The following is a 27,975-nucleotide window of genomic DNA, read 5'->3' as shown; positions in this document are numbered from 1 at the left end:
TAGTGTAACCCAGAACAAGAAAGCCATGGTACAGAAGGAAGGGCACCTTATATTTGTTGGACAACTGCAAGTAGTTAAATATTCATGCAACTTTAGAAACATCTCCGTTTAGATCTCTAGGCTAACAATACATTTTTATTCTTTATGAATATCAATATGATTCTCCACATTCTGGTTAAAGTCTTTCTCCATGTAAAGTAACAGTTAATAGATTTTGTCATGAAATCTGTTGATAAACCATATGTTCAGTCTGTACAATAGAGGTACTAAAAATTACAACTGTCATGGTATATGTACAATTTACTACCTACAAAGTACAACAGATAGCATGTAATAAAATATGTAAACAAATTTCTTATTTTTTTTTGACACAGTTGACTGTGACAGCAGATAGAATTCACACTTTCAACATTTGATTTATTTCTGTATACACATTTGTTAACAGTGTTGTAGTACTGCATTTGTCTTCTTCCTGACACCTCCATAGAAAAAAGAGAATGATAGGCAATGAACCAACATACAGTTTTGCAAAAAGATAAAACCACCACTGTCTGTGCATCAATAATAGACCTTTTCTTTAGGAGATAGTTATTTTCTTTTTTTTTTTTCCATATTTAACACTTTTGAGGGGTTGAAAAAGAGGGGAAGTCCTGATTCGATGACAAAGAACTGTTTCTGCATTAAAGAGAACATGGTCCAAGTTGAACACTGTATACTGGACTTTTACTATACTGGACTTTACTGTAGAATTAGGATGGCATGCATTTTACAATCAGTCGCTTCTTACCAAGAGAACCAGCAAATTCTTTCCACAACACGAGACCTGTGTCTGTCAGACAATGAGGATAATTGTGGTGAATAAGATGCCAGAGCAAACCGATGTTATGAGATCTGCCCTTGGCAATTTGCTCACTTGGTTTCATTTTATACACAGAAATAGTTTTCTTTTCTTGCTGTTCTTTTTGTCATTTTTTTTTCTTTTGCTTAAAGCAAAAATACACCACACTTATATTATTTATAAACCATAAAAATTTGTAATATTTTGATACAAGAGTCCTTTTTACTTTTACAATGATTGTGTGCCTGACCCCTCTTGTTAAGCACTACATGTTGCTTACATGCTGAAAATGTATAAGATTATGAGCCTTTTGTAATTAACAATTTCACAAAAAAATTGTTTAATGCCAAGGATCACAGAGTTCTAAAAGTCACTTAGGAGAATGATGCTGTGAAATATTTCTATACTGATAATGTCTCTGACCAGATAGAAGAGTAAGGTCTCTAAAGTTGCTATTTAACCTTGTCATTAAGCATATGCTTAATAGTAAGTGTGCTTTATGTTACAGTACATATCATCAGTTCAACTACTCAGCACAGTATAGGATTATTCAAGTTCCATGTTATACCATCATTTGTCATAGCTCCTCACAAGGAAACTGGTAGGTAAATGGTCTCTTAGTGCTTTCTTTCTTTACTCTCACGTGTTCACGAAAGTCTCACAGTCACACATAATACTCCTTATCCTTATTTTTCTGTCTCTTGTTGCTGCCTTTCAAGCTCTGCTGTTTGTCCTTCATGACAGCGCCATTGCTCTGCACAGCTGAGTTGGTTATGTAGTTCCTGCTCTCGTCCACCTGGTAGGAGCCTTCATCCCTGTTCCTGTACTTATACATGGCATACAGAAGGATGAGGATGCACAGGGCAGCGGCCGCCACTATTCCGATGACCATCCCGGTGGTGCTGCTAGATTCACGGACCACTTCCGAGGGCCCTGGAACTCGCCTGACGCCTGGCTCTGTGGGGAGTGCTGTGGGTATATTACGGAACATTGGGGAGGTTATTAATGGGCCCCTCAGCTTGGTGCTGTCTACCTCAAAGGATGTGGGCAATGGAAGCAACACTAGGTCGGGCTGGGGTTTTAGCTCGCGGTTATTCATTTTGCCAGCCGGCTGTTTGGCCGGAGCATTGTGGAGGGTTGCGGTGGAGGCAGAGGTGGTGGTGGTGCGGCTCTGGTCGGCGGTTAGTGGTATGGCGGTAGTGGTAGTCCTACTGCGTCTGGAGATGGAAGGTTTGTTAGGTATAAAAGTCTTGGGTGCGTTTGCTTTGTAGTCACCTTGAAAGCCTGACGTGGACAAGGTCTTATCTGTTACCAAGGAGAAGGTCGAGTAAAAATCTTCATCATCAGTAGGGGGCAGGTTAGACTTGAACGCTTTCCCAGAGCCATACCCCGATATCACCAAGCCATCATCATCACAATCATCGCTGCCTCGGTCCGACAAGCAAGGTACCCCCGCCTCAGTGGCCTTGGACAGGGACTCTTTGGTGGTCTCAATAATGGTGAGGAGTGGGTGGTGGGTTGAGGGAGTGGGAATGAAGGGTGCACGAGGAGCTACAGAGGGGTGCGCTAATGGATCCTCAAGTACTCTGATGACTAACTCAGCTCCTGGGTTGGAGACAGACAGGTAGTCACATTAGACGACAACATAAGTGTTTTATGAAGCATACAAAATCTAACACACCTAGACAGAAAAACACAACAGGCAGCGACTAAACCCAAATCTGTGAACATTGACATGGTACGTCAACCATTGCCCAATTTTGCCATTTTGAAATCTGCCATATTTGTGTTTAAATCCTTGTATTAGTTCTAAAAGGCTTAAGAGGTGTGCAAGGATGAGCCGGAAAGATCAAGCAATTCTGAATTTAATTGCGCTCGCTCTAGTTAAATGCACTTCATTCTTTGTCGGTCATATTTAATGAACTTCGTGACAATCTGTGAATGCAAACTTATATATTTAATGAAATAAATACAAATGAGTGAAACTGTATTTTGCAGGGTAGGAACAGTCATAAGATAATGTTTTGGCAGAACAATATTTTTTCCTTGAAAAGTGTAAGTTAGTATTTAGAAAAACTATCAATAGCTGCACATGCAGTAACAATAAAAACTAGAGTGGCTCTCTGATCGTCTTAAACCTCTTGCTTTTTTATGGCAATACAAAAAACTGCAGTCATAGTTCTACAGACATTTCTCTGGTGCAGAGCTGAACTGTGTAGATTGATCTGTTGAGAAAAAAAAAAAAAAAAAAAAACTTTCATTCCTGAGTTGGATGCAAATCACAGATTTCTTTACATCCAGAGAAAAAAGTTTTGAATCTAATCCTAAAGTGGACACACATACCAGGTAACGTATCAAAACAGAAAAAAAAAACAACTGTATGTTGTAATCTTACATTTATATATGTGTGCGTATTAGTTTAGCTATTTGTTTGTCCATGTGAACATTTCTAGTTTTTAATTTATACATGCTGTATCCAGAAGAGTGAATCAAATTAGTCCTGATTTTATGAATGAGGCCAAGTGCTAGGTCATGTATTACAACCAAGGCATCGCACATGGATAAAGATGGACTAGATAGGCTTTCTCACATGATTGGTAACACTGGTCATCAAACTATAATGATTGCATTGGGTCTTGCCTGTCTTATCTGTTGTTTTCTGCATTGTTCTCCTTCTTGACAGGGTTGTTAAATGACCCATTCAGTTCTCAATCAATACAATGATTCCATCACAAAAGCAGCTCTGATACCAGGAAAAAGTTGTTTAACTATAACTGTTTTGTTGAATTCATACCAGGTCAATGGCAGAGCAAAGCCACCTGAATGCTCACCCTCAGTAAAATTCTGGGATGGATAAAAGTTGTCATAACACATCTTTCATCCAGTGTGTGTTGGGCAGCTTCATGTTGTAGTTTGACTCTTGTGCACCAGAAGAACAGAAGACCAGGTCTCCTACCAGATCAGTTTAAATACGGACGTGCCTTCAATTTATTAGTTTTCTTCTTAAACACAGTTAAACCAAAAAGATAAAGTCAGAACAACTTCTTCCAAATGTAAATGATGTCTAAAATCAGTCAGAATGGGAAGTTACTAGTTTACCGTATCGCCTTCCCTTCAGGAGCTAACAGTAAGGTTTACTAGAGGTGTGTTTAATACACTTCATCTTGGGAATTCCATTTAACATTCTTGATAAATATGACTACAAAGCAAAATGCTCCTCAAGTTTTCAGCTGTGTAGTTCTTAGGAAAGGTATTTGTCACTGAAAATGCTATTAGTAAAACTCCTGTAAGCAATACAACAGTTTCTATCTTCGGTGGAAGGCCTGACATACATGTCTAACAAGTACAGTAGTTCTTCCACACTGTCGACTGAATACTTGTGTCTCATTGTCTTTTTTGAACAAGACATAACGTGGTGGTCTGTGTAGCACTTTGCAGTTTTTTGTTATACTACATGTTAGACATCAATAGAATGTATGGAGTATATATTGTCTATGAAATAGTGATAACAATGTTGTTTTTATTTTCATCCATTTATTCACCTACAGGCTGTATTTAAAAAAAAAAAAAAAAGTTCTATCTGAACAAAATGACTGTAACCACAATAACAACAGGACAACTGCACGCTCAGGTGTGCTGTATTAGCTGCACTGCCTGGTCTGTGGTTGGCCAATAGTGCACTCTAAAAGATGCAATATGTATACATATATATATTTTTTACATTTTTGTCTTTCAAAAATCCCACCAAAAAAAAAAAAACACCTTGACCTCGCCTTGACTCTGAACTGAACAAAGACCTGCAGTGTTACACAGACCTGTGACTGCTTTAGTTAATTTAGTTTTAAGTCTTAAAAGGGTTTCATTGTTAATCAGCTAATGCACATTAAAGTAAATGTCTTTCTGGTGACAAGAGCAGACACATGTTGAAAGCCAAATTTGAAGAAGAAAACTATGTTCCACTTATTAAGGGTTTGTAATCTTGAGCAGGTATCACTGGAGTGAATATTCAGAGTGACACAGAAAGTATCCACTGCCATCAAGCATGTGCATATGGAGCCTTTGATGCACATCCGATATAAAGCAAACAATTGTGTTACTCACAAATTATCACAAACACCAACACATACATTCACAAGCACACAACTCAAGATTGAACAAAGGCCTTTTATTCCAGAATTTCAAATGATAAAATGCTATTAAAGACTCATTCAGTTGTCACATGTCACAGCTCGGTCAGAGATGCAGTTTGCAAACTTTCAAAAAAAAAAAGTGCTGCTTGTGTTGTTTTGTATTGACAGAGTACATGTAGCATTTTGCAGCAAATGTTCTCAACAACCAGTCAGGTTTGATGGAACAAATCCTAGAATTGATCTTTTGGGACACTACAATGAATGACTTGTTTGTTTAAAGGTTGAGAAACTCTAGCATGTAAAAAAAACCTAAAGAGTTCAGATTATAAGTGAAAAGGAATGATCTCCCTCCACCTCTTCACATATTGCAGGTTACAGCTGATAAGAACTGGTCCCCCAACACAACATCTACTTATATTCATATCCTATATCTTTAAAAAAATAAAGTAAAATCAATGATGAGAAATTACAGAATATGCTACATGTAACAGCAGCCGAGTTGCATTTGCTGTGACATACAGAAGAATAGTCATTTTGAAATGTTCCAATTCTCGCATTTTGCAAACTGCATCCACAAAACACAATTCAAAGAGAGTGAAAACATACATACTGGATATTTTCAACTTACATCAACAAATTGCCCGCATGATTTAGGCATGAAGAAAAGAATTTACAAAGGAAAAGTTGTGTAAGAATGTTGGATAGCCACTTGGTACCGTTAAAGATCATTTTATCCATTGAAGATTGTGTTCTATCTTAAAACATGACGGTACAGGGAGGCAACAACACATACATCCACACCACATAACATAAAAAATAAACACCATAATTCTGTTTTTAATGTTTTGTTTTTTCCTGGTAAATAATTTGTTTATACAAAAAAATGTGTATCTGCATTTTTTCATTGCAAGAGACTTCAATGGTACCTAAAATCTATTCATGTTACAATTTTTGCTTAATTTGTCATTTGTTCTTTAGTGTAGAATGGATGGATGACTTCATATTTTAATATCTCTAAAGACAAGGGAGAAGGTGAAGAAGGGTTGGGACCTATGAACATACTACATAGGAAATGAGGATGATGAGGGTGACAGTGTAAGTCAGTTGCCATGTCCATGTAAAGGCAGTACGAAGCGGTCGGGCGGCATTAGAGCTTTTGGCTGTAAGGAAGGGATGGGGATATACAAACAATGAGCAATATACATGCCCATCTACAGAAAAGAACAGAAGAACTCTAACACTGACATGTCTTACAAACCCTAAACTGCAACTTCTTAGCCATGCAATTCATTTGTTTTTTTCTTACAGTCAAAATATTATTCAGCAAAGATTAATTTGTTTTGTCAAAATAGATTTTTTTTAAAGATCTGAAAAATGGAAGATATATGAAAAGTAGATCTGGAACTGCTTCACCTGCTAATTTGTGGGCTTTTACATGTGTTTTTAAAAAATATATCCTGAAGTTGAGTTAGTCGTGTTGCTTTGAGTGGTGCTTTGTTAGTTTCATATTTGCCAGGTCAGCATATTGTTGGAAATAAAACACACAAGCTAGTCACTGAAGGAGTTCCAAATCCCAAAAAGTCAAATTATATCAAAAATATTTCACACTGTGATTTAGATATTTTCTGATTTACAAAAAAAGGAAAAAAAGCATACTTATAATAAGCCCAAAAAACATAATCAGAACCAAAATGTCAGTGATCAGTTATATAACTACAAAAATATGACCAGTTAAAACTACCAAATGAAAAATGTTAAGATGAAAGAACAAAGCCATTTAAAATTTTGCACACACTACAACCAGATGCACACAATAGAAAACAGACACCGTTGAGAGAGGCACTCGACTGGAAGACGGGCTCCTCTCTCATGTGCTTCCTGATGACAAATCTATCTGTAATGTTAGTCTTTAAACATGAACCGGCCGTGCAGTCTGGGTGTACATCAGAGAGAGACGGTACTGGCTGAGAATGGGTTATTATTATTATTTGGTTTTGTTTTAGTTGTACTGCAGGATGTTGATGCATGCTTAAAGTAAGTTGCATTTAGGGAAAGTAGAAAAGAAACAACACAGCAAACTGGGCGCAGGTAGGACTGACCGATGTTAGAAAAATAGGAGACGGACACTGTGTCCCAATCCCATACACAGACAATAGTTCATCAACTTAATGTGGCACTTTGTGTTAGCGAGAAACAGCATGTGATGCTCATGATGCAACATGTGCAGTGTGACACACAGCAGTCGGTCGGCAGCTTTGTAAAGCCACAGGAAATTCTCCACTGTTCCTGCTGTGCGTTGCACTGTGGCACAGTCGTATCCCTTAGCAGCAGACAACAAATGTCAAGAGTCAGTATGCAAACTGACACGTTTAAGTCGATTTAATTTTGTCACTGTTCCAGTGTAAACACCCCAACGTCACCCCCCTCCCATAACAAGTGGGTTCAGATTAGTATGCAGTATGCAATTGGGACACAGCTCAAGTTTAACTGATAGTCGTGGGGAAGAGAAACAAAAGAAAAACATAAAACATATATTCATAATGTTGTACAAAACGTGAGATGTTTTTTTTTTTTTTCAGAATTCAAATATGATACTGAGTCAAAAGACAGGCCTAAAGCTGATATCCAGTGCATGTTATTGCCCTGTGCAGTGGTGGAAGGTGCGCTCCAGACATGGCAGTTGGAAGTTTGGGTGAAAGCTTGCAGTTTATCTAAACCACCCCGCAAATAAAACTAGTAACGCTAAAGGAATGTAAGCTGAAAAAAAAGCATGAAAATACTATTGTGTCACAGGTATGGCCTCATGAACCAGAGGGTAACCAAGCAGCAGTAGTAATCTATAGTGGCAGTTTAGGTCAGATCACTGATGTAGCACCAGGCCTCAGGGTTAAAAAAAGAAAAGAAACAGAAAAAAAGCCGTGGCTATGATCAGCTGTGCTTGAACTGTGGTAGGGTTTGTGGGCTGTCAGAATGCCGTCTAAGCTCCCATTAGAGGGAGATTAAAACACCTCACTGACCAAGAGCCAAGAGTAACAGTCAAAGCCAAACTTGATGTCACACACGATACTTGACTTTGGCCAGCAGTGAAAAAGTGCTACTTCCTCCACAGGGTGTAAGATGTCCTCTGTTAGAATACCTGCAGCTGTTACCACACTATACCAGTTCCCAGTGTTCTTTCCTGGCAACACATCTGCACTAATGAGGAGAACCAATGTACCACCAGAACCACAGTAAACCAGTCTGACTGCAGCAGCTCTCCTGGAGAGGACCAGTAGCCAAACAAACAAACCTGGTGTGAAAACAGGGCCAAACACACCTGCAGTTTGTATGTTACACTAGAACTCCACCACTCACAAGGATAAATGAACGTTTAGTGAAGTAGAAAAAATACTACGGATACCAGCTTTAAACCCGCGGTGTCTTCTGACATATGATTCAATATTTTGTCTACATGTTTTATTTCTCCATGTAGGTAAAAATGTAAATAGAGAGGAATTCCATAAGATGGCACATCTCTGACTAGTCAAAGCTCAAGTGAAAATTAACACAGACTGGTGGTAGCAGGAAGCAAATATATATCAGTAGATGTACTACAGCCATGTGACATGCATGATTTGTCATTTTGTTCATTTCAGATGCTATATACGGTCTTTAAAAAAAAAAAAAAAGTCTGTTTGTAGTTTGAAACACTTTTCTGAATTTCTGTGAAACCCCAAGTAAACCTGGTTCAGAAACAATTTTAATGCGATTTACAAACTCTTTTCCTAATATATGATATATAAAATGAACCTATTTTCAAAATAAAATTACATTTTAGCACCTTTTTACACACTAATTTAAATGTGATTATTTATTTATTTTACGTATTGCTTTTATTCTTATCAGTGCTTCATCTGCTAGTATTTATTTATTTATTTAAATATATTGTGATGACGTCTTAATGACCCACTCTGGTAAAAGGCTTTTTTTCCCTTTTTTTCTTTTTTTAACTTCAACATGTCTATTGGGTGTTTTGAGTAAAATAAGAAATTAACGCAATGGCTGAGTCGTTCCACCTTGAAACTCACTAATGACTGTGAGAGTCAGTGTGTTCATTGGTTCATATGTACGGGGGGCAAAGAAAAATCCCATCTTTGAGCATAAGACAGCTGTCTTGTTAACAAAACAATTAATAATGCAGAAGTCAACCAGTAAAGCTGTATGTCACAATGATACCAAACAAAACACAGAAAAGTTTTTCATCACAAAAAAGTTATTTTTGCTGAACTTTCATGACTGAGCAGATATAGTAAAAAAAAAAAAAACAACTACATAGCTTAATCCAAGTAGAAGAAATAAAATGATTCTCAAAAAATAGCAAGACAATCCATTTAATCTTCCCCTTGGTTTGTGTTCCACTGGGAACAAACTGGGCCTTCAAGACCAATATCACAAGCTGGACTGTGCAGAAAGTTCAAGTGTGAGTGTTTACAGTAACATCTTAAGAGTTTACCTCGAACCATCCAGTAAGTATATGAATTTAATAAGTGTAATAGAGAGAGAGAGAGAGAGAGAGGGAGAGAGAGAGAGAGCGAGAGAGAGGGAGAGGGAGAAGAATAGCAATATTTTCGTTTTTTACGGTACAACTTATCATAACTGCTCAATCAGTTATAAAAGTCCTGCGGAAATAACTGTTTTCATATTTGTGACCGATATTTCATATAAAAGTATTGTACATGTTTTGTTTAGTGTCATTGTGACATGCAGCTACATATAGTTCAGAAAATATCTGTACTTGGCTTCTGCATGATCTGTCTTTCAAGTGTGCTCAAAAATAAAACTTTTCACCTTGACACCAGACATTTTAATTCAAACACAGCCTCAAATATTAATGCCCAAGAAAATGTGCAGAAAGTGGACCAACAACAGATTTGAAAAAATATATCTCAGAAAGTATCTGATGTATGAAGCTAAAATTCCACAGATACCACTCTAAATATTCATAACACGTTTCAAGCAAATCAGAGATGGTCAAGCAGAAGGAGCCTTATTTTAATCATAATGGAATAGCATCTGTGTGATACTACAGTGTCCAAACGCTCAACATTTAGAACACTCGCTGGTCTCGCAGGTCATAATCTGAGAGTCTTACATTGTGTCTACATGGAAGTGGTTGTGGCAGCTGGATTGAAAAATAAAAGCGGATCCGTTCTGTCAGAGGAGTGTGACACCTTCAGTGTAGAACAGTGATCGACCAGCACCGGCACTGCTCAGCTGAAGTGTAAAAGTTCTTCTTTAAAGTCCCTGGAAGGCAAGTTTTATGGTGATTCAAGCAGGCTTGGTGATGATGTGTGAGGACTTGAGTGACTGACAGGTGGCCCAAGAAGCAATTGAGGGAGGAAGTGTAGAGTTCTGGTGGAACAGCTGGCCTGAAGATGATCCCTACTGAAGGACAAGGGAAAGGCAACACAGAGGTTGGTTCAGGAGGAAGTGAGGTCAGTGCTAGTACAGTTGTGGGTATGAACCAGCAGGGAGCCTGAATAAAATGGGAGCAGGCCATGGGTTGGAAAATCCCTCGGGCAGATGTCTGGCAGCCCCATCCTGTTCCTGAAGCAGACAGTGTATGATGTCTTTCCCAGTCCCCTACGTCTCCCTGAACTGTGCCAGAAGGAGGAGCAAATCTTAAGCTGATGATTGAAAGTCCTGGAGCAGGGCCACTACACCTGGCACCGCAACCGAGGGCTGAACCCAACTACAGAAGCCATCAGAATCAACAGCTGCAGACAAGTCCACCCTCCACACAGAGGATCACCTTTGTGAAACAAGGTGAATGGCCACGTGCAGGACCAGAGTGCCTTTGGGCGTGCTGGCAACACCACAAGCTTAGCAGTTATCTGTAGACCTGGAGGGCCCTTTGAAGTTCCCACAGCAGATTGTTAAACCACCAAGAACATCACCATGGTGGACCCGACAGTCCACAGGAGGATTGCAAAAAAGAAGTGCATGAGAAGAGGAACATTTGAAGGATGGTTATCGACTGCAAGAAGCAGGACTAGAAGACAGCATACATGCTCACTGAGGTTGAACTGAAAGGAGTCGAGTCATCAAGAACATGAGCAAGGCAGCAGAAAGATCCTCAAGCTGGTTCTTGGTGTGGAGAGGAGACGCATGAGGAGAGGTAAAGGCTATCTGAGCACATTGTTTTCCACAAGCAAAGGAATCTTTGCAGTATATCACATCTTAATTACATACATTAAAACAATAGTTACTTATATTTGCTCTCACATCTGTAACAGACTCAACATTTAATGCAACAACAAAGAAAATTAGCCATCTTTGTTTTGAGCCAATCTGCCTTCGCCACATCATTTTTCAGATTTTGGGCAAGACTATCCAAAGAGCTTCAGCAGAAGGCAACTGAACGGTTCATCCAAGATGCATCAATGCCTCTTAGTTCAGAGGTGAAATGTCTTCAAGTCCAGTTGCTTCTAATGAAATTGTTAGGATTACCTCAACCTGGATAACTGGGAATCTACAAAGACATAGAGGCCAAGACTATACCTTCACTTCTTAGGCTTTGAGTCAAGGGCCAGCGCTCCATCATTTCCTTCATCACCCAATAATTTCAATAATTTTCCAGGCCTGGATAATTAAAGTATTTTTCTATTCTATTCTATTCTCATCTATTTTCAGCACGGGCCAAAGATACTGTGTCTCCTCTGATACTTGCACTCTTTGAATGCTGTGGTAAAGTTGAGTTTCACACCTTCCCAAGCGACTCCTGTGATACTGTTTTCACTGTGTGGTGAGACATCTGTATGATTTTTAGGATTTTGTGTTTGCGTAATGCCAGCTAAAGTTCTGAATTGTGAGGAAAAGACTAAGAACTAAAAAATGGAGTGGGTCTATTAGACGTTTACTCGACAACCATCTCATCATTAATTAGCAGGTTTGTATTGTGAGAGTGACAGTGACAGCTTACAGAAGGTAAATTTATCATTTGTGGTAAATGATTGAATTGTTTATTATTTGTTCTGGGGTGTAGTTCATCATTTTTGATGAGCAAAAATATCTATGACCTCAAATAAAAAAAGAAACCTAGAACCTGGTTACTTGCTCAGTAAATATGGAATAGTTTACAATATAAATCATTTAAGAACCCTTTTTAATTGCCATCTTATGAAATTAATTGAACGGAAAGGAGAACAAAAGGTCTACAACAGAGAACAGAATCACTTGATAACTTCTCCAGACAAACCAGACAGACAACAGCCACACTGACAAAATAAAGACAGTGTGGGGTAAGATAGACGACATTTGATGACGCTGCGACCGCAAAAATGGCTTACAACTTTAACACAAATGCAGACAGAACAGTCTAAATGCGGGGGGATGTCAAGGATCAGTCAAAAAGCATGCAAAGAAATGATCAAAGGTCACCCTGAACAGGATGATTTGAAGAGTTTGATATCAATGATTGCTTAAGAAGAAAATTAATGTGGAAAATATCTGAATTTGTGGCAAAAAAAAAAAAAGAAAAAAAAAGAAAAAAATCTTTTTATGCCATCTACTCTAAAATCGATTTGAATGCAGTCAAGCCACAGGGATTAGGAGAAGGGAAACGATAGCAAGACCCAGCAACGAATTGGACCATATTGCAAATTACACATTGAACTTCTGCTGTTCAGGAAGAAGAAGCTGATGGCAAGAATGTTTTTTTTTTTTTCTTTTTTTTTTTTTGCCTTTGTATTAACTCTGTAAAAAGAACAGGGATATTTTCTTTTAAAGCTGCAGGGTACAAAGCAACATGGTACCCCAGAAAATATGTGGAAACAGTTAGCATCCACCAAAATGTCATGCCACACATGATGAGGCCAAAATACAAAAATGCATTTTTGGACAGTTGGCGAATAGACGGGAATGATATCTTGGTAACAAAATTTAGAAAAAAGTCAAAACAACGGGAAATAGCATTGACTTCCAAAAAGAGCAAAGGAAATTGAAAATCAAAGCATGCAGCTGTCAACGTTAAAGTGATGTTAGGGTTAGAATGGTGTGAATTTCTGTGTAAACACATGATTGGATGACTGGGGCCCTGTCTTTGTCTTTCTTCACAAATCCCCATGGATCTCAGGCTTCACAGCACAGTTTTTAACCCATTTCCACAACAATCTTTCACATACTCTTTGAAAAAATTTGGGAATGACCTTCAAAAAGCAGAATAACACTAAAGTCCTCACCAGTCATGCATCTCAGTGTTTATAGAATATTATTCTTTACAGTTAGATTAGGAGTTACTATACAAAACACTTTACTTAAAAAAAAACAACAACTTAATCTTATTTCTACTGCTGAGATTAAGCTAAATGCATCTTGTCTTATGGGATGTCATAGAGTGCAAGTCCCACAAGCTCAGCTTTTTTTTTTTTTTTTTGCAGAATAGCAAACCATCATTTTTCCTCCCTGACATCAATCTGAGCCCCTAACTGTTTTAAAAATAAATGATCTAATATTCTGACAGGATATAAAAATCCACAAGCTCAGTTTTAAAGATATTTTCTTAATGGGCTACAAAACTAAACCGTCCTACTGAAACTGAAAACCCTTCAGAAAATAATCTATCATCCACCTTAGAAAGGTGTTTTATTCTTTGGTATGACACTTGGTATTTGGTACGACTGACTGTTCTTATGCACAAAAATAAAAAGTTGTTAAAACAGGGAAATTCCCAAATTCTTTCAAAACTGATTCTCTGAAGTTATCACAACATTTTAGAATTTTTTAATAATTATATACAAAAAAGACAGAATAACAAGTACACCTAAAAGCAAAAGTATGACCCAAAAAAAAGAAAAACCTGTACACAGAAATTCAATGATATCTGTTCTCTATCACATGTACCAACGCAAGCCTCTAAATCTGGAAAAGCACAAATGAAAACAAAAAAAGTAAAAAACAAAACGAAACAACAGTGTAATCTAGGCAACACTCATTTTAGCTGAAAACAAATTTTTAAAAACAAAAAAAAAAAACTGTCAAAATGTATTGTTTCAAAATGAAAATCAGTGGAGCATTGAATGGCAGGAGCGATGGACTCAAACATGACGTGGAACATTTTGCAGCATCAGTGCAGAGAACATGGTTCACCGTCATACAAATGTAGCACACTTATGATGACATGTACTAAGCCCTATTATTCCTTTCAGCAGACAACATTTGTATGTATATTGGTGACCATGTTAACCACTTTGAAAGACCCCATGTGCAAGTGTAGCTCATGATATCAATGGCTTTCTATGGTACTGTTGTCAACTAGCAACAAGCTAAACAAACTATGTATGACTGATGTACACATTCAACAGTTTTCAATTTGACTGTAAACTTTGTATTTGTTAACGCAGCTTTCCTTGGATTGGATTACATGTCGTGCAGTTTGCTACTCTGACTGTTGCTACATTGGCTGTTTTATGAAGTTACACTTTGTCTAACCATGGGGGTGTGATGCTTTGAGGATGCCTTGATCCTCTGATGCCGATGGGTGAATGCACAAAGAAAGCAAGCAAATGCAAACTAACCTAGCCCACCTGCTTGGCTTTCACACTCCTCCAGGTCTTCGTCATCGCTTGAACACTCTGCAGATGACACCATGTCCTCTCCTGTATGCTTCACGGGCAGAACGGTGGTCATCAGAAGTCAAACACAAACAACAAGAAACACAGAAGACACACAAGGACAGGGGGAAGATACACAAATCAAGTTAGAAAGTGAACATTATTAACCACTGAAACACTAGTTTGACGAAAATATCTTAACTCAGGGTTCATTGTTTTTCAGAACTGAGTTTTTTTACACAGTTTCCCTCAGTTGATGTGAGATGGCTTAGTTGTCACAGAGATTGATCAGCTGCTGGGGAATTTTACTAGTCATATGGGAGGAGATGGAAACCTCTGTCTGCGGTCTGAGATGATCCCTGGTGTCAGGTGTGAATGTCCTCAGTGATCTTTCTCCAGGTGGATGACCCCTGAGCTCTGGATGCTGTGAGTGGTTTTGGTCTGATGGTCACAGACAGCACATGTCTGTTTTCGGTGTTTGTGTCTTTTTTTCCCCCAGCTTCCAAGCAAAAAGAAAAGAAAACAGAATAAAAAAGAAATTGTTGTTGAACTAAAAAGAAAAAAAGAGGCTGCAAGTTGTAGAGAAAGTTTTTCTGATTGTCTTTAGGCTGTTGAATGGTTTGTGATAAGTGATGACTTCTTGTTAAGATCCTGTAAGTCATGCAAGTCTCACAACAATGTAGCAGTGTCCAATAAATCAGAATCTCAGCAGGTCTATTTGTCACCTCGACCTTTAGTCCGTCCCTTTCTCTGTTGTTCTAAGATGTTGTGCTCTGGGAAGACGGGTCGTCACCACTTAGCTTTTATATTACAAGTTCAACTGTGTCTAAAAGCCTAATTGGACCTTGAGTTAAGACTTTTTGTCAACAAACATGATAAGTAAAAGGCAAGGCATGACAAACAAAATCTGAGCAGTTCTACCGACTCGTCATTCTCAGAGTGTGGATTGTCAAAGCAGTTAGCGTCTCAGAGGTATGCACAAGATGTCCTTTCTTGTTGGGGTAAAATACACTCCTTTACAACATTAACCACATGTTACAAGACTAATTTCTTGTCTGAAAATTAGTGACAGTGATGACAACAGCAGAGAACCTATCACCAATGCTTACAGCTTTCACTGAACTACCCTGTGCATTCAAAGATGATCTACTGCATTCACATGCAACACCAAGGGGTCCTGACAACGGGGTTGCATGTAACATGGGGGGAGTAAGACTTGGTTCATTCTACCAAAGCATGACTTTTCTGCAACTGCCGAACAACAAAAGACTTTTAATGTGAAACAGCAGCATTTTCAGTTGTCATTAGCAACGAACACAAATCAAAGACACCTCAAGAGGATCTGCAACAGCAATTAGGCTGATATCTCAAAGTACCTTATGCAGACTGTCACTCCCAAGTATGTCATTCAGTACACAGTAGAATCTACCCACCCATGCCTTTTTTTTTTCCACAGTCAGAAGATAGCGGCCATCACCACAATTTAAGGACAGGTACGTATTTTTTAAGTTTGTCTGAAAATAGCAGGGACATATGGTGCCCATGTGTACACTGAACCAGTTTTGTAATTCTTCTGGTCTTACTGGCATCAAAAGATTTTTTCTTATCACGCTTCCATTAGAAGAAATGGGAGACAAAGTCCACAGCCCCGAATCTATCTAAAATATTCACATTGCAAAGTTCATCTGAAGCCACTATTTTGTCCACCATCTCTTCCACTGACACTTTAGGAATGGATTTTAACCACACAGAAACAGAGGAATGTGAATCTAGTCTGTGTGTATTTCCCTGTATATGTTGTTTGGAAGTCTGGTCATACCTGTACAGTTGAGGAGGATCTGTGTTTCCGTGTGGTCGTGGTGGACATCATGGTAGTAGTTTCTATAAAGGTGGTGGACATCTCTGGAGGCATGGCTGTGGTCCTGGCTGAACCTGCCACACTGGGCACATCACCTACCAACCTCACACTGCCATTAATCTTGATGTTAGGGTTGCCCTCAGCAGCCATGTTCAACACCTTAAGGCCATTGTAATAAAGGCCCGACAGTTGACCCTGAAAGGGTCTGCCGCGATCGCTACCACCAATTGCGACCGTTGCTTGAGTGTTGAAAATTGTTAGCTGCCGTCCTGGAGAAGACATCCAGAGTAAGACATTTTCAACAGGGAAAAGCACATTTTATTATAGAGGATACAATAGAAATGAGCACACACCTGCACAATATAACCAAAATATTGAATGTTCCAAAATACAGCAAAACAGCAACGTTACTAATAAAGTAAATAGTCGTGTTTGTTTTGCTGAGGTTGTACTTTGGAGCCCATATATTCAGTGTAGCTAACTGACCTGTTGGCTTTTAATTATACACTGATTCAATTTAAAATGAATATAATGATTAAAAGATACAATTTTGATTCATTTAACATTTCAGTGATATTGCACAGGAAGTTACTCAATTATGTTGAAAGTTTCACTCGACCTTTTAATAGCTGCAGAACTACTTTAAAACGGGAACTTTATGTAACGCGACATAACAACCAGCTCAAGCTGCACTTTACCAGTTTGGTATTTTCCTGACTGTGCCAGTGTGATCGTTTATTGCCAAGTTGTTAGTATTATGGTAGAAACTGGGTCTCAGATGTTGCACTGAGAATAGAAGTCTCCTTCTGGTGCAAAGTGACTCAGCAGTCAATTTGATCATTTTTATATACAAGAGCAATATAAAAACCTGAGGTCATGGAATAATGCCAGTGGTTTTACTCTAGATGCATTTGAATCTGCATCAAAAAAACAACACTTCACAGTTTGCATTAAACAAATGTCGATGATTCTTGCACCACGTATCTACAGCTGGTTAAACTGCAACAAGACAGATGCAGCAGGTTGATAAATCTGCAGCCACAGATCTGTGCTGCACTGAAGGGCAGGACGCTGGAGGGCAGTGCCATCACACAAGGCTCAGCTGTGTTCGCCTTGGTTAAATCAGCAGAAAATGACCTCAAGCTGCTCCAGATTACACCTCCACACACACATCAGACTGGTGGGCTAACAGTTAACGTTGGACACATCAGATTATTTGACACCTTTTCAACTTTTATTTTAACAAGGGAAGTTGTTTCATTCTTTTTTTGTCTTAGCACTGTTTAGTTACATTAGTGATGTAAACATGATTGGCTCAGTGCTGTATAAATATGTGTCATGTTGCCGCCTAAGTGTGTTCATAATTCAGCGCACCACACAAATGACACAACATGTGGGGTTAGCTTTAGAATCCCCAAACAGTCTGAGTAGACTTCTCATTTTGCACTGGTCCTTGTACTATTATACAGTGATTTTTATTATCCATTGATTTATTTTCTGATTTATTGGTTAATTTTTATTGTTTTTTAGCATCTTAGTAATTTTATTCCATTTTTATTTTTTGCCCACATAAACTTGCATGCATCCGTTTACGTTCATGTTCAGGCTCATACCAAAAATAAATGTTGTAAATACAAAGCATCATTTTGGCATGATAACTTTAAACGTAAGCATTTCAATGTGTATGACTGTGTTATAACATGCATTAATGCAGTATTACAGATATCGTTGTTTTTAAATCATTAAAATCACACAGTTCATTTAGTCCTTAGAGCATGCGTTCCTTCTGGAAGTGAACATGAGCTGTTTCACATTTCATCAGAACAGTGAGGACATAAACATATGTTTATTTGAAATTACCTTTCTCTTGTAGCCATTCTTCTACTGGTCTGGTATATTTGAATGGGATTTTCTTATTGGCCATTTGATAGCGTTCAATGTCGCTGTTCCCTTTAAAGTTTAAGAAGACATTTATAAAGACATTTATTGATCATCAGGATCATGTCACCTGAGAGAAATATCGCTTTCTGACAAACATTTACAAAAGGTTAGATTGAATTTAGTAAAAAAATTACATTTTGATTGCAGGTGTTTTAGTAACAGGATAACTAGGGCTCAAAATCTTTGGTTTTTTGGAAGAAAAACCCATCGAAAAAACGAAAAGCCTTCCTGGCACATTATTGGCTGATTTAAGTATTTCCTCCCTTTTCCTCTTCACTTTGTATAGAGAGTATCCACAGATGTCACATTTAATATGCCACCATGCAGTGGCATACCAAACACTACGACTTCTCTTCATGGTAGGATTATGGTTACTGTATACTCTGACCAAAAATCAGAAATATTTATACAATGTCCACGCTACAATTCCTTCTAACAGTCAGTTTTTTCCCTTTTGTTTCTTCCTATGTCATTTTAATGTAAATAAAATCATCACGTTCCTCCCTGACAGCATCAGCTTCCTCTAAATCTTCATTAAATAGAACATTTACACAGAGAAATACTCAAACAAACTTTTCCTTCCTCAATCATTGATGTGTATTTTTGCACCACTTTCTCCATCAGAAGCACACATGTAGTCTATGTTGCATCGAAACCAAAGACAGTGAGTCATGTTGGGTTTTTTTCTGAGCACGACATCAAATTGAGATTTTCTGGATGCCTTTGCATCAGTTTATATAAATATCACCACCATCCAGCCTAAAGTTTTTGGAACCTTTGAAAACATGAGGATCTGGACTCCAATTGAAAACTATTAGTATGTGTGTGTGCCGACCTGTCCAGGGTGTCCCCTGCCTTCGCCCTGAGTCGGCTGGGATAGGCTCCAGCCCCCCCGCGACCCTAATAAGGATTAAGCGGTGTATAGAAAATGGATGGATGGATGTGTGTGTGTGTGTGTGTTTTCTATGTTGAAAAAAACAATGTCAAATGCTTTTGATTGTGTCCTTGATAGTAACCATGGTGACTACATTTGCAGTGACATCACATGCATACTCTCCTTTATTTACTGCAAACAGCAGTTTTCATTGAACACTGTCATCTCAGTAAAAATCTGTTTTGTTTTGTTGTTCAAATATATTTAAATAAAACTCAGGAAAGGAACCAAAAAGGATGAGCCCTGAGAAAGAAAAAAAACAAAAAACAAAAAGGAAACATTAGTCATAGCAGTTGCCACTGTACTCGCTTTAGTTTGTGTGCATCACAGGATTCAGAATAAACTTTTCTGGACACATCTGAGCTTTGAGTATTGTTGTAATGTGACGGAGGCAAAACACACAATACACAGCACACAAAGGTTTAGTCACATTTTTGTCTACAGTTCACTGGACAGCATGTGCACTTATGGTCCTGATACTGAAAACTACACAGAGGTTTCGAGGAGGCTCTAAAATAAGGATACTTATAAATCTTGCTGAATGGTAAAAGACATGAACGTGTAACTTTAACCAAAGTGCTTTTGGTGACTAAATCTGTTCACAGTCAGCGAAGAAAGCTTTGATAAAAACGAAAAGGTAATGTAAACGACAGACAAAAAGACAAACTTTTTAATAATTACAGTCCTATTTTAAAATGTCATTCAATAGCAAAAGCACAGAGGGGGTCCTAAGTAGTAAAATTACCCCAAAATATCTCTTGTTCAGAAGTTGGTTTACTGTTGCGCTACTGTTGACAGGTATCAGCTTGTATTCTGTCCCATTCATGTCTCTGTCAGATACAAAAAAAGCAAGTTCAGGCAGTCTGGGTCAACACTCACATGACACATTCCTCTCACTGCAACACAAATCCAACACATGTTTGTAATCTTGGAGATGTTCTGAAGGTATCAGTGCTCTGCTTATTCTTTTGCTGCTTGGTTGCACACAGCGCTAACATGAAAGTTATGCCATTGTTCAATTCTGCCACCGCTGATGGCATAATGCAGTAGGGCAAAAGTAAAGAAAGTGGCAAATGTGCTATGACGAGAAGAGATTTATGTTTAGTCAAGGTTTTTTTCTCACTTGATGTGTTTTGCTGGCGAAACTAAATCAATCATCAGTGTTACAAACGTAATATCACACATCATTCACTCATATTAATTAGGTGTATGGTGGAGCCACTGCAGATCACAATAATACAATCTTCTGCATATCTAACCTTTGTTTTATTTATTTTCTGTGAGCCTGCACAGCATACCTGTTGAGTCACAGGGGGAGTTACACAACATGGTACTGAAGGCGCGTCATATTTTTCATTGTTTCACATTCATACGCACACTAACACACCAGTAGCCACAGAGCTGGTGTGCAAGGTGTCATCAAGAGAGAACCGAGGGTTCCGTGTCTTGCCGAAGGACACTTTAGTAGGTGGGGATTAGATGACCAACACTGCAATTAGTGGACAGCATGCTCTGCACAATTTAAAACCAGGAAACAAACATTTTCAAATTGAAAGGCAAACAGTTCATCACCTAAATGAACAGCCAAAACTGCTGAAAATGAGAATGGCAAAGCAATGAAACTAAACCTAAGAACATATTGTTTTACCATAAGAATCAAGAAAGATGGCACACAGCCTGGGAAGGACAAAACTTCTTGCCAGAAATAAAAGCTCAATAGCTGGTTTTGGTCAGAGGATGGCTAATCTGTCCCTGTCCTCACACCAGGGACACATCTGGTGATCTGCATGAACTGGTCCTCTCAGTTTACTCATTCATTTTGGATGAAGCAACAACGACCTTTCCATACAGAGGAGCAGCAGGGCAATACTGAGCAGAAGAACCAGAACATCTCATGTGGGTGACAGTTCCAGACGGTGAGCTGCTGAAGACCAACACAGGGTCACAGAGATATGACAGCGTGAGTGTCCTCCCCTTATCGTTAGTCTTTGAGCACCTTGCTGTTCTACTGCTGCAGCTTGGTGAAGGAGGCTTGCAGTTTCCATCATATCCCCATTTAGGTCAAGCACCTGGAAACACTGCCAAACAGTTGAATACTAGAATGCCCCTTCAATGCAAAAGGCCACAGTGAACTGCACAACATTATACTCAAAGACCCAGCACAGCAGAACAATTTGTCCGTTACACTTGTCTCAAACACACCAGGACTCCAGGGTGCTGATCACCCATTGAAAACTGTTGCACTGAACCCAAGCACTGAAATAAGTGATAGAGTAGGCGGGTGGGCAAGGGCACAAGTGTGGATTCTGTGCTACTAGAGGGCTTTTGTCTGGGACAGGCAAATGATGGAAATCGTCTTGAAGTCTGTACGAGCTCTATTCATTAGAGAGTCTCCTGTAGGGACTGATATGTTCTGTTCGTTTATTTATTTAGTGTTAAGATAAAGGTCTCTGTACCTTCAACATATTTTAATATGAATTAATAAGACTCTGTATCACATCTTCTTCTTCTTCTGCAATTATTATGTACAATACTATTTTCTTCAGTCTGTCATAGACATGGAGGAAATTTCAGTAAACAATTAGGTCTGTTGAAACAAATCAAGAAATTGTCGAATTGCCAGACACATCATTTTCGCTAATGCTGCCAGTTAACAATGAGCAAGTTTCACTGTGCAGAAGCAGAGGCAGCACAGATGCTTAGCGTTTTGGGCTGATACACATGGCTCAAGTGCGACAACGTGTAGTTGTTCCTATTAGATCACTGTTGTACTTTCTGCATCTGCGATTATATGAGGGTCAGTCTGATGTAAATTTTGTGATCTCCAGAAGTCCCCAAGCATCTCTTCCACACATGTCCACCCTAAACTTGTGTCTGTGTGGCAACAATACAAGGGGATGTGTAGATGTAGATGCTGTATTGTAGAGAACAACATCCCCTAAGACTCCAGCAGACTACAAAAGTAGTATAACAACAACCACTACGTGTCCGTGGTGTCTGCAGCTGTCTGTGTGCACAAGGTCTACCAGGACGTATAAGCAAGGCTTTATATATCCAGACGTGTTCACAATGTCAGCTTCTACTGTACATGAAAATTACTGCTAAACTTGCACGATTTCCCTTGTAGAGTTCACATTTTGGGCTGCACACAGATGTCCACTGATCCTTTCACACTCGCTCACGCAAAAAGTTTAACATTGGCCTTACTGATTAATTTACAAATAAATTATGAACAATATATTTTCAAGACATTTGGGAAATTCACCATCTCTACTGATTTCATATTAACACACTAGCCTACTAATACTAATACTAGAGATTGTCATGTCACTTCCATACTGTTTCCTCCTCCACTGACTCGAGGATAGATTCTTGCTTTGCCAATACAATGTAAATTGAAGTACCTTCATTTAACCACACAAGTCTCAGTCAGCAGCTTGCCAGCTCACAGCCAGCAATGTTTTAATCAAATATTGCTCACATTATAGCCTTGAACGTTCTTTTTCCAGTTACATCCTTGTTTTATTTGCCCTTACATTTCCTTTCATTCTAGCCTAAGACTAATTCCATATGCATTATCTTCCCTATCTGTATTTAACACCATTCTCCAATTACTCTCCCATAATGTTTTATGTTCTATCAGATATTCCTCACAGAAACTGGAGAATCCTGCTGTGAGCTGTCCACCACACACATCTGAAGTTGACAAGATGGTCTGGTCCTCTAGACAAGTTAGCTTTTGAGAGTTCTCTTGCATTTTCCTTCTCAATTCCAAGAATCAAATGAAAAGCTACAAGTCATGTCGTTTTTACTGCTCATGCTGTCTCTACTGTCTGTCCACGCAAGTTGCATTAACAAAAAAACAGCAATGTAGCTGGCAGGCACAGCAGGCCTTGGAGAGTGGGAAACAGGGGAGTGTGGGAGCTGGGAGAGGATACACAAATGAAAGCAATGATCCTCTGCCAAGCTGTGCTGTTTCTAAATGCTACTTCTGTTAATGATGAGATCAGCAGGATGGGGATTATCACAGGCAGTTTGCGTCAACTTTTCCCCTCTTTCTTTTGCTTTTCTCTCATTTGTAAACACACACCGAACCTCTACTGGCAACAGAGAAGCGGGTTGCGTGAGCACACAGATGGGTGGCAAATTAAAGAAAAAACCTGAACCCTTGACCCCCACAGTGAGGAGATCCGGTGGATCTGTTATGGTGTGGAGGGTGTTTTGTTGGCATGATTTGGGTCCAGTTGTTCCACTCAGGAAAGAGTCACTCCAAATCAACACAATGTTTTTTCTGAGTGATCACCTTTATTTTATGATGAGACTTTTCTGCCTGATAAGAGTTGTCTCTTTCAGGATGACAGTGCCTCCATCCATCTATGCTTCCATGAGTATGAAAATGGTATAAATCAGATGTTTTGGGCTTCACTGTCACCAGATTCAAGCCCAACTGAAACCCCTAAACTGATGTGTTAGACAGTTTTCTCCACCACCACTCTCAAAACACCAAATCGTTTGAAAGAATGGTGTTCTTTGAGAGTTAATGTTATGGTGCGCTGAAGCTGTTTGGGTGCCACGTGGTGGCCCAACACCTTACCAACACACGTTATGTTGGGTTTCCCTTTAATTTGCAACAGTGTCATTATAAACATGGTTCACTATAACTCTTCCTGTAAGAACCCATGTTCCAAAGAGATCCATGATCAGATCCTTTGGCCCGCAATAGCCCTAAGACATTAAGGTACAGTCTGTAGTGAGCATAGTCAGAGCTCATGCTTGCAGCAACACACATTTTTGACAAACAGCATAACTCTAGTGAAAGACATAGTGCAGATTTCTGACTCCAGTCATTATCATTCTAAATTCATAAATTAGTTAATATGCAGATCTGAAGCATGAATATGACTTTAAACCTATATGATCTGTCTGCAACCTATTATAGTTTCAATTCTTATGATTTTTAGTATTTTTTTACTCAGTTGGATGAATTCAGTGAAAGTCATGTCACAGACTGTGTGTTGCAGTTCCTGCTGGAGACCAACAGAGGTCCACAGAGTTCACAGATTACATAGTGACCCACAAAGCTGTTGCTGGTTTGAGTGGGTTAGTTGTACTGTTACTGTGCCTACAAAATGTTTAGGGCACTGACAGATAAACTCCATCTTGTTCTAACTTCATGTCCATGCATGTGCTTCTGTTAAAGCATTTTTTTTTTATAAGCTGAGGTTACTTAAGATGAAAACAAAAGCAAATGCTGTCCAGTGACCTTCGCAGCTGGATCATAACAACATGATCCCATGGTGCTATTATAGCTTCTTAATTGTTACACTTTCACAATTGATTAACTGATCAATGTTTTACCTGTTGGGAAATGTTCATTGATGGACCAGTTGTCCACCTGTAGCGTAGCGTTGCCACCATTCCTGGTGAAACGAACAACATGATACTTCCCATCATTCACTGGGGTACTGCTTTCCTGCACACCAATATCCACTGTGCCAATGTTGAATGTCACCCCAATTTTGCCTTGTTGCTGAAATGAAAAAAAAAAACAAAACACACATATTATTGGTATAATATTACTGCTTAATAATGCTAACAATTTCTTTGTCTGTATCAGCTGTGATGTCAAACAGAAAACACAGGGAAACTGTTTGTTTTCTTTGATACCAGTGTCTTATCTTGCTCTCTGTAATGAAATGGGAGGTTGGAAATCAACAACATCTTGTGTTTTATGCAGTCGAAAACTCAGACCTCTTTAAACTTTGACAGTCACAGCCCTGGTATGTTAATAGGATGATGAATCAGAAGACAAATAAGTTCTGTTTCTTTCTTATTTTTGATCTTATTTGTCTTCTGGTTCTTGAGTTGGTTCTGTATCTTGTGTCAGGATTAAATGAAAACAGCCTGAACAGTATTTCATAATGACAGAACAGTGAACGATTAAGAACAGCCCAAAAAGTGAACTGTGACTTGTCCTATGGTCAGCCTCCAATCATCTAGAGCGGCAGATGGTGGTGGGGTGGGGGGTTGCTACACTAAGCATGAAGGTACAATGAGGAGCAAAATGAACCAATAGATAAGTTAAGTTATTGTCTTACAAACAGTAAATGTGCTATAACAAAGAAAATGAAAGAAAAATGAGGTGAAAACTGGTGCTTCACTAAAAAGAAGCAAGAATGTATTTGACAACTTACTATGTGCAGCATGAGATAGTCCCCCAGACCAGGAGCACTGTCTATTCTGACCAGGATGCCGTCCTTCAGGGAGGTGCTGAAGCCCACAGTCAGTCTGTCCGTCCTGGTGCTCGGCCTCTCATTTGCTGGCCACTTGAATGTAATGAGGCCTCCTCCTTTGCCGAAGATGTACGTCGTCCCAGCTGAACAGGGCAGAACTTATTATTAGTATTTGCTTCATTTCAGCCTCATAGGTTTGCGAAAATCAGGTATTCATTTTTTTACACACTTTCTAAGTTCTCTTCCAGTTCCCCAATAGGTCATCTTTTGGTTCTAATCTAAACAATTACAGACCCATTTCCACTCTATCAGTGCTGGCTAAAATTCTTCAAACATTTCTGAGCATCCAGTTGAGAGAGCATTAACATGCTAACACTGTCAGTGTGGATTTCTGAAAGCAGCATAGCATCATTTCTACCCCAGTGGCAGCTGTGAATGATGGATCATAGCAGCTGTGGTTACTTGATATAACCAAGCAGAAGGCTGGTTTACTAGTAACCAGGTAGGTGTATGTGAAAGATAATGGTTCAGTTCAAATGTGCTGTCTGTTGTTAATAGAATGCCCCAAAGGTTTTCTGTCAGGTCCACTTTTTACTCAAACCAAACCTTGTAATATTTACCTGCAAGCTGTTAACACCTTATTGCAAATATTCTTTTTAATCCAGTGGAGATATATAAGCCAGTTATGGATATTTTGAAGACAAATAGAATGACTTTAATATAATGCTGATGAATGTGTCACAGTTTGTACTTCAGACTTTTTTGTGGTTCTCAACAGGCATCAGCTTTTCAAGTTTTGTCTCTTTTCATCAGTGGAAACATGCAGAATGGTTCAAATTTACATTTGTGAACCAAAATGGTTCTGTTTTAGTGAACTGCCAATTTTGTATGCGTTCATTTCTGACTAATGGAAGCTAAACTACTGGTGTTCTCCTACTTACATTATACACTGCAGGCAGCTGTGGCTGAGGTGGTGAAGCAGGTTGTCCACGAATTGTAAAACACTTGTGTGTGAACGTTCATGTGAATGGGAAACATTGTAAAGGGCTTTGACTCCCACTAAGGTGGAAAAGCTTTTTATAAGTGCAGACCACTTACCATATAGCATATGCTGTATGCTGGCCCATATGACTGCTACTAAATTGTAATCTATTGCTAAACCGGTGTGTGTGTGTTTGTGTGTATGTGCAAGCGTGTGTGAGGCTATTATACTGTACCTCCCACGATTTCACAAAAACCCAAGCAACCAATGCTCTCACACACAAAAACACTATCACACACACATACAGACACACACATATGCTAGCCGATGCTTCTGAGCAGGCCCAGACGGATGAGTCGATTCCTTGCTGAGGCAGATAAAGCCCGTCACAATAGCATTTCATTGCCAGAGCCCAGAACCCCAACTCTTGCCTCTCTACCCAAGCTGCTTTAGCCTGCACAAATTATGAAAACATTGCCTCCCCCTTGTGTCTGCTGAAAAAAAAAAAATGTTTATTCATCTCCTAACACAATATGCCAGTACGTTGTGAGAGTAGCTGTTTCAGCTGCATGTCCCAAATCTCTCTCTCTCCACTATTCTTCTATATGACTGCCCACCTGCAAAAGCAGAAAGAGAACTATGAAATTCTGCAAATGCCTTTGCCCCTAAGGAGGAAGCACACAATGCAGCATTGTGTGTTGGGATTGTACATGTTGTATTGCGGTACAATACAATCACAATACAATAAATAGTCTCTTGCTCTACAGAAATACAGTCATGTGGTACGTCAGTGGTATACAATAGCTTGTGCTGCATACTCCAGTGGTTTGCACAGAATGAGTGCACACAAGTAACCTAGAAAAGAGCATGATGACAGGTATGTCTGTGAAGCAACAGATTACAGTTCAAAACTATTTTAGAGATTTGCAAATGTTTAACCCAGGAGTTGACCAGTGGTGTGGTAGGGGAGTCATAAAATCAGCTTGCTAATAACACCACCCTCAGATCATTGTGCACAGCAAACTTTCACAGGCTTTTTGGTATCCTTGTTCCATGCAGTACCAGAAATGCTGTCATGTTGGACATCTTGACAGTGACTATATACCAACGTCTCCCAGTTAACCACTCTTTATATCTGTGGTGAGCACAAAAACAGCTCAAAATGCACACATTCATTCAGGCAAAACAGCAGAAGACCATGTTGAGTACCACTCACATCAGTAAAGAACAGAAATGTGAGGTCGCAGTGAAGACAGGTTCAGCAACACTGGAAAGCTCAAGATCGAAAAATGCAGTCTGGTCTAAATAACCTCCACCACAGCCTGTCTGAGTATTGTTACAGATCATGCACATCCCTCAATGCACCATCTCACAAAGCAAAATGCACGACAAACTGTTTTTATGATCATGACAGTGACTTCAGTGGACTTCTGTGGCACTTCCACAACAGAACATCTTTATGATGTGGT

The 27,975-nt window shown here is 39.1% G+C and overlaps 1 protein-coding gene across 1 annotated transcript; it reads right to left on the bottom strand.

Annotated features, from left to right (window-relative positions):
- Window positions 1–1,502: 1,502 nt before the first annotated feature.
- On the bottom strand, window positions 1,503–27,923 carry LOC103376183 (neurexin-3a-beta-like; the record flags this gene model as incomplete). Its single annotated transcript, XM_008306552.1, has 7 exons — window positions 1,503–2,443; window positions 14,532–14,610; window positions 16,378–16,685; window positions 18,277–18,366; window positions 24,650–24,821; window positions 25,486–25,667; window positions 27,910–27,923. Coding segments are annotated over 7 exons (1,786 nt in total), but the record flags the coding sequence as incomplete, so codon positions are not given.
- Window positions 27,924–27,975: the final 52 nt, after the last annotated feature.

The sequence above is a fragment of the Stegastes partitus genome, unplaced genomic scaffold (assembly GCF_000690725.1).
Source record: "Stegastes partitus isolate 25-593 unplaced genomic scaffold, Stegastes_partitus-1.0.2 Scaffold3698, whole genome shotgun sequence".
NCBI classification, from domain to species: Eukaryota; Metazoa; Chordata; class Actinopteri; family Pomacentridae; genus Stegastes; species Stegastes partitus.
Note: the sequence above shows the minus strand (reverse complement) of the source record. Positions and strands in the feature narration are given on the sequence as shown.